Source organism: Parasteatoda tepidariorum, chromosome 7 (assembly GCF_043381705.1).
Source record: "Parasteatoda tepidariorum isolate YZ-2023 chromosome 7, CAS_Ptep_4.0, whole genome shotgun sequence".
Classification (NCBI taxonomy): Eukaryota; Metazoa; Arthropoda; class Arachnida; order Araneae; family Theridiidae; genus Parasteatoda; species Parasteatoda tepidariorum.
Window position 1 is genome coordinate 53,362,451 of NC_092210.1, and position 2,489 is coordinate 53,364,939.

The 2,489-nt window shown below is 29.6% G+C and overlaps 1 protein-coding gene across 1 annotated transcript in view; it reads right to left on the reverse strand.

Annotated features, from left to right (window-relative positions):
- Positions 1 to 652: 652 nt before the first annotated feature.
- LOC107439859 (caspase activity and apoptosis inhibitor 1) overlaps positions 653 to 2,489 on the reverse strand; it is a 103,149-nt gene continuing 101,312 nt past the window's right edge. Inside the window, exon 8 of the mRNA XM_016052590.3 lies at positions 653 to 874. Within this exon, the coding sequence (XP_015908076.1) occupies positions 710 to 874 (165 nt within the window). The 3' untranslated portion in view covers positions 653 to 709. The remainder of the gene's footprint in view (positions 875 to 2,489) is intronic.

Sequence of the window (2,489 nt, forward strand, 5' to 3'; positions counted from 1 at the left end):
GCTCTTTAAGTGTTAAGTAAGCTTTTTAATTATAATGTGAATTTTATGTTGTGTACTCGTATAAATTTTGTATTTGTTAAATATATTACATTTATGCCTACTCTTTTTCTTTCATTTTTTATATTCTTCGCTTAAACCGAGTTTTTCGGTTATCCGGAGTTTGTTGTTGTCCACATTAACTCGAATAATCGGTACTGACTCTATTGTACATACACTCACATATATATATATATATATACTTGTGNTGGCCAACATGGTGAAACTCTGTCTGTACTAAAATATATATATATATATATATAAATTAGAAATACAACATACTTTTCAGCTTTTAGTCACGTCATCAATATTTAGTCACGTTATGTTTCGTTTTCCCTCCCTAAGTATAGCAAATTGTTAATTAAGAGACTAAGCTTTTAAATATAAAACTATAACGATATATTTTAGTTTGCAAAATTTTCAACTCAAAGCAATTTCTTAGGAAAAAAAACCGGTTTTGTCCTTTTATCTTATGTATGATTCGTTATTATTAAAATTGTGATCATGATTAATACAAACAACGGTTTATCAGATTTTTTACTGTAATTCGATCCGGAGATTTTATAATGCAATATGACCGAATACAGATAATAACCAAAAATAAGGGGTTTGAAAAAATACTTAAAACATAAGTTTTTATTACAAACGAAAAGCAAATTCAAATCACAGTTTCCTATTCATCCTCCAAAAGATTCGAATCTAAGTCAAATTCTTCATTCGATTTGAGTTTTAGAAGGGATCGTATGGCTCTAGCTCTCATTTCCAACTCCAACAACTCAGCATCACCTTCTGAAGTCCCAAGATCCTTCGCTACTTCGTCTAAGACTTCCGGCAGTGTCTGAAATAGAATACAATAAAATATTGGGATAATAATGCAAACTTAACAGATGTTATAAACCATCTTCTCGCTCTACATAAAAGCGAAAGAGATGGGAACACCGATTTGGATCGTGTTTTTCCCCCAGCAGTTTGCGAATTTTTGTGGTTCATTTCAGTAAAAATTATTAAAATAAGTGCATTTATTTAATTCACTTATTTAATTGTAATCTGTGGATTTATTTTAGTGTTTTGAAATATTTCACATTGAACATTTATGTAGAAATATAAAATTTTTTAATCACTTCCAAATTTTTTATTTTAGATTTTAGTTCTACTACAAGTAAAAAGTGTTTTTTTTTTCTTCATATTTCTATTTACTCCTGCCCATTTGTATTCTGACATATAATAAAGTCTACTATAAACAGAAAAAAAAAATTACATTATTGCAAACATGTAACAGTCAAAAACTTAATCCACTCCCTTCAGCAATATGAGATAATGTTAATATATTGTCTTGATTCTGGACTGGACGATTTATTATATATATATATATATATATATTTATATATAAGAAGAGAGTGGAATGATAACACATAGCCAAACACAGAAGACTTCTGGTTTATAACTCACAAAACAGCCAATCAAAATTGAGAACCCATGAGTGTGTACTGTCTGCAGAAATGTTACAACTAAACTTACCAGCTAAATCTTGTTGCGATTTTTATTTTGTATTGAATGTGTAAAATATATTGAACAGAGTTTACTTTAAAATACTTATATCTTTTATAAAAAATGGATCGCCGTGAATATCTTAGGAGATATCAACAGCGACATAGGGCTGAACATAATTTAGCAGTACAAAATGACCGGGAAAATAATCGCAGTACTATCAATACGCGACAGCGAAATGCGCGGCGAAGAAACGTTGAAGAGTCAGTTTAAATGAAAACGAATAATATAGAAAAGAAATTGATAAAAAATGTTGTATATAAGGAGGTTTTGTAAATAATTTTTAATTTTATCATTGCTTTTTCTTACTTTTAATTCTTTTTTACGTACTTTCAAAAAATCATGCAGCCATAAATATTAATTAACAGTTCATATTTGTTTGAGATATTTCTTAAATAATGCATCATTTAAGAAATCATTGCAATCAGTGCAAATCATTGGTACACAAAATGATGTGAAAAGAAAAATCAATGAAAAATGTACATAGCTAGGTTTTGTGAATATTTACAGATCGATTCGCGATCGCAACGCTCGAGTACGCCCTCTATCGGGAGCCTGTAAATATCAGACATTAATTTATCACGTTTTCATTTAGTTCCATCAAACTCATCGGCTATGACGGACGCCATTTTCTTATCAGCAAATAAAAGTCAAAATTTCCCTAAGGAACAGCTGAAGAACTTGAAAAAACTAACCAGAACATGCCAAACATTGAAGCAGAACACGCCAAGCATTTGAAGAACAATTTCTGAGTAATTTTTACCTTTCAATTACCAACAACATAACTTACGATTTCATGATCACTTGCTGTTACAGATGTGTATATTACGGTAAAATAATTTTTTCTGTCTTCAATTCATTACAAATTAAAATGAAGTCAACATTGCTTTCGTCATTCCAATAAA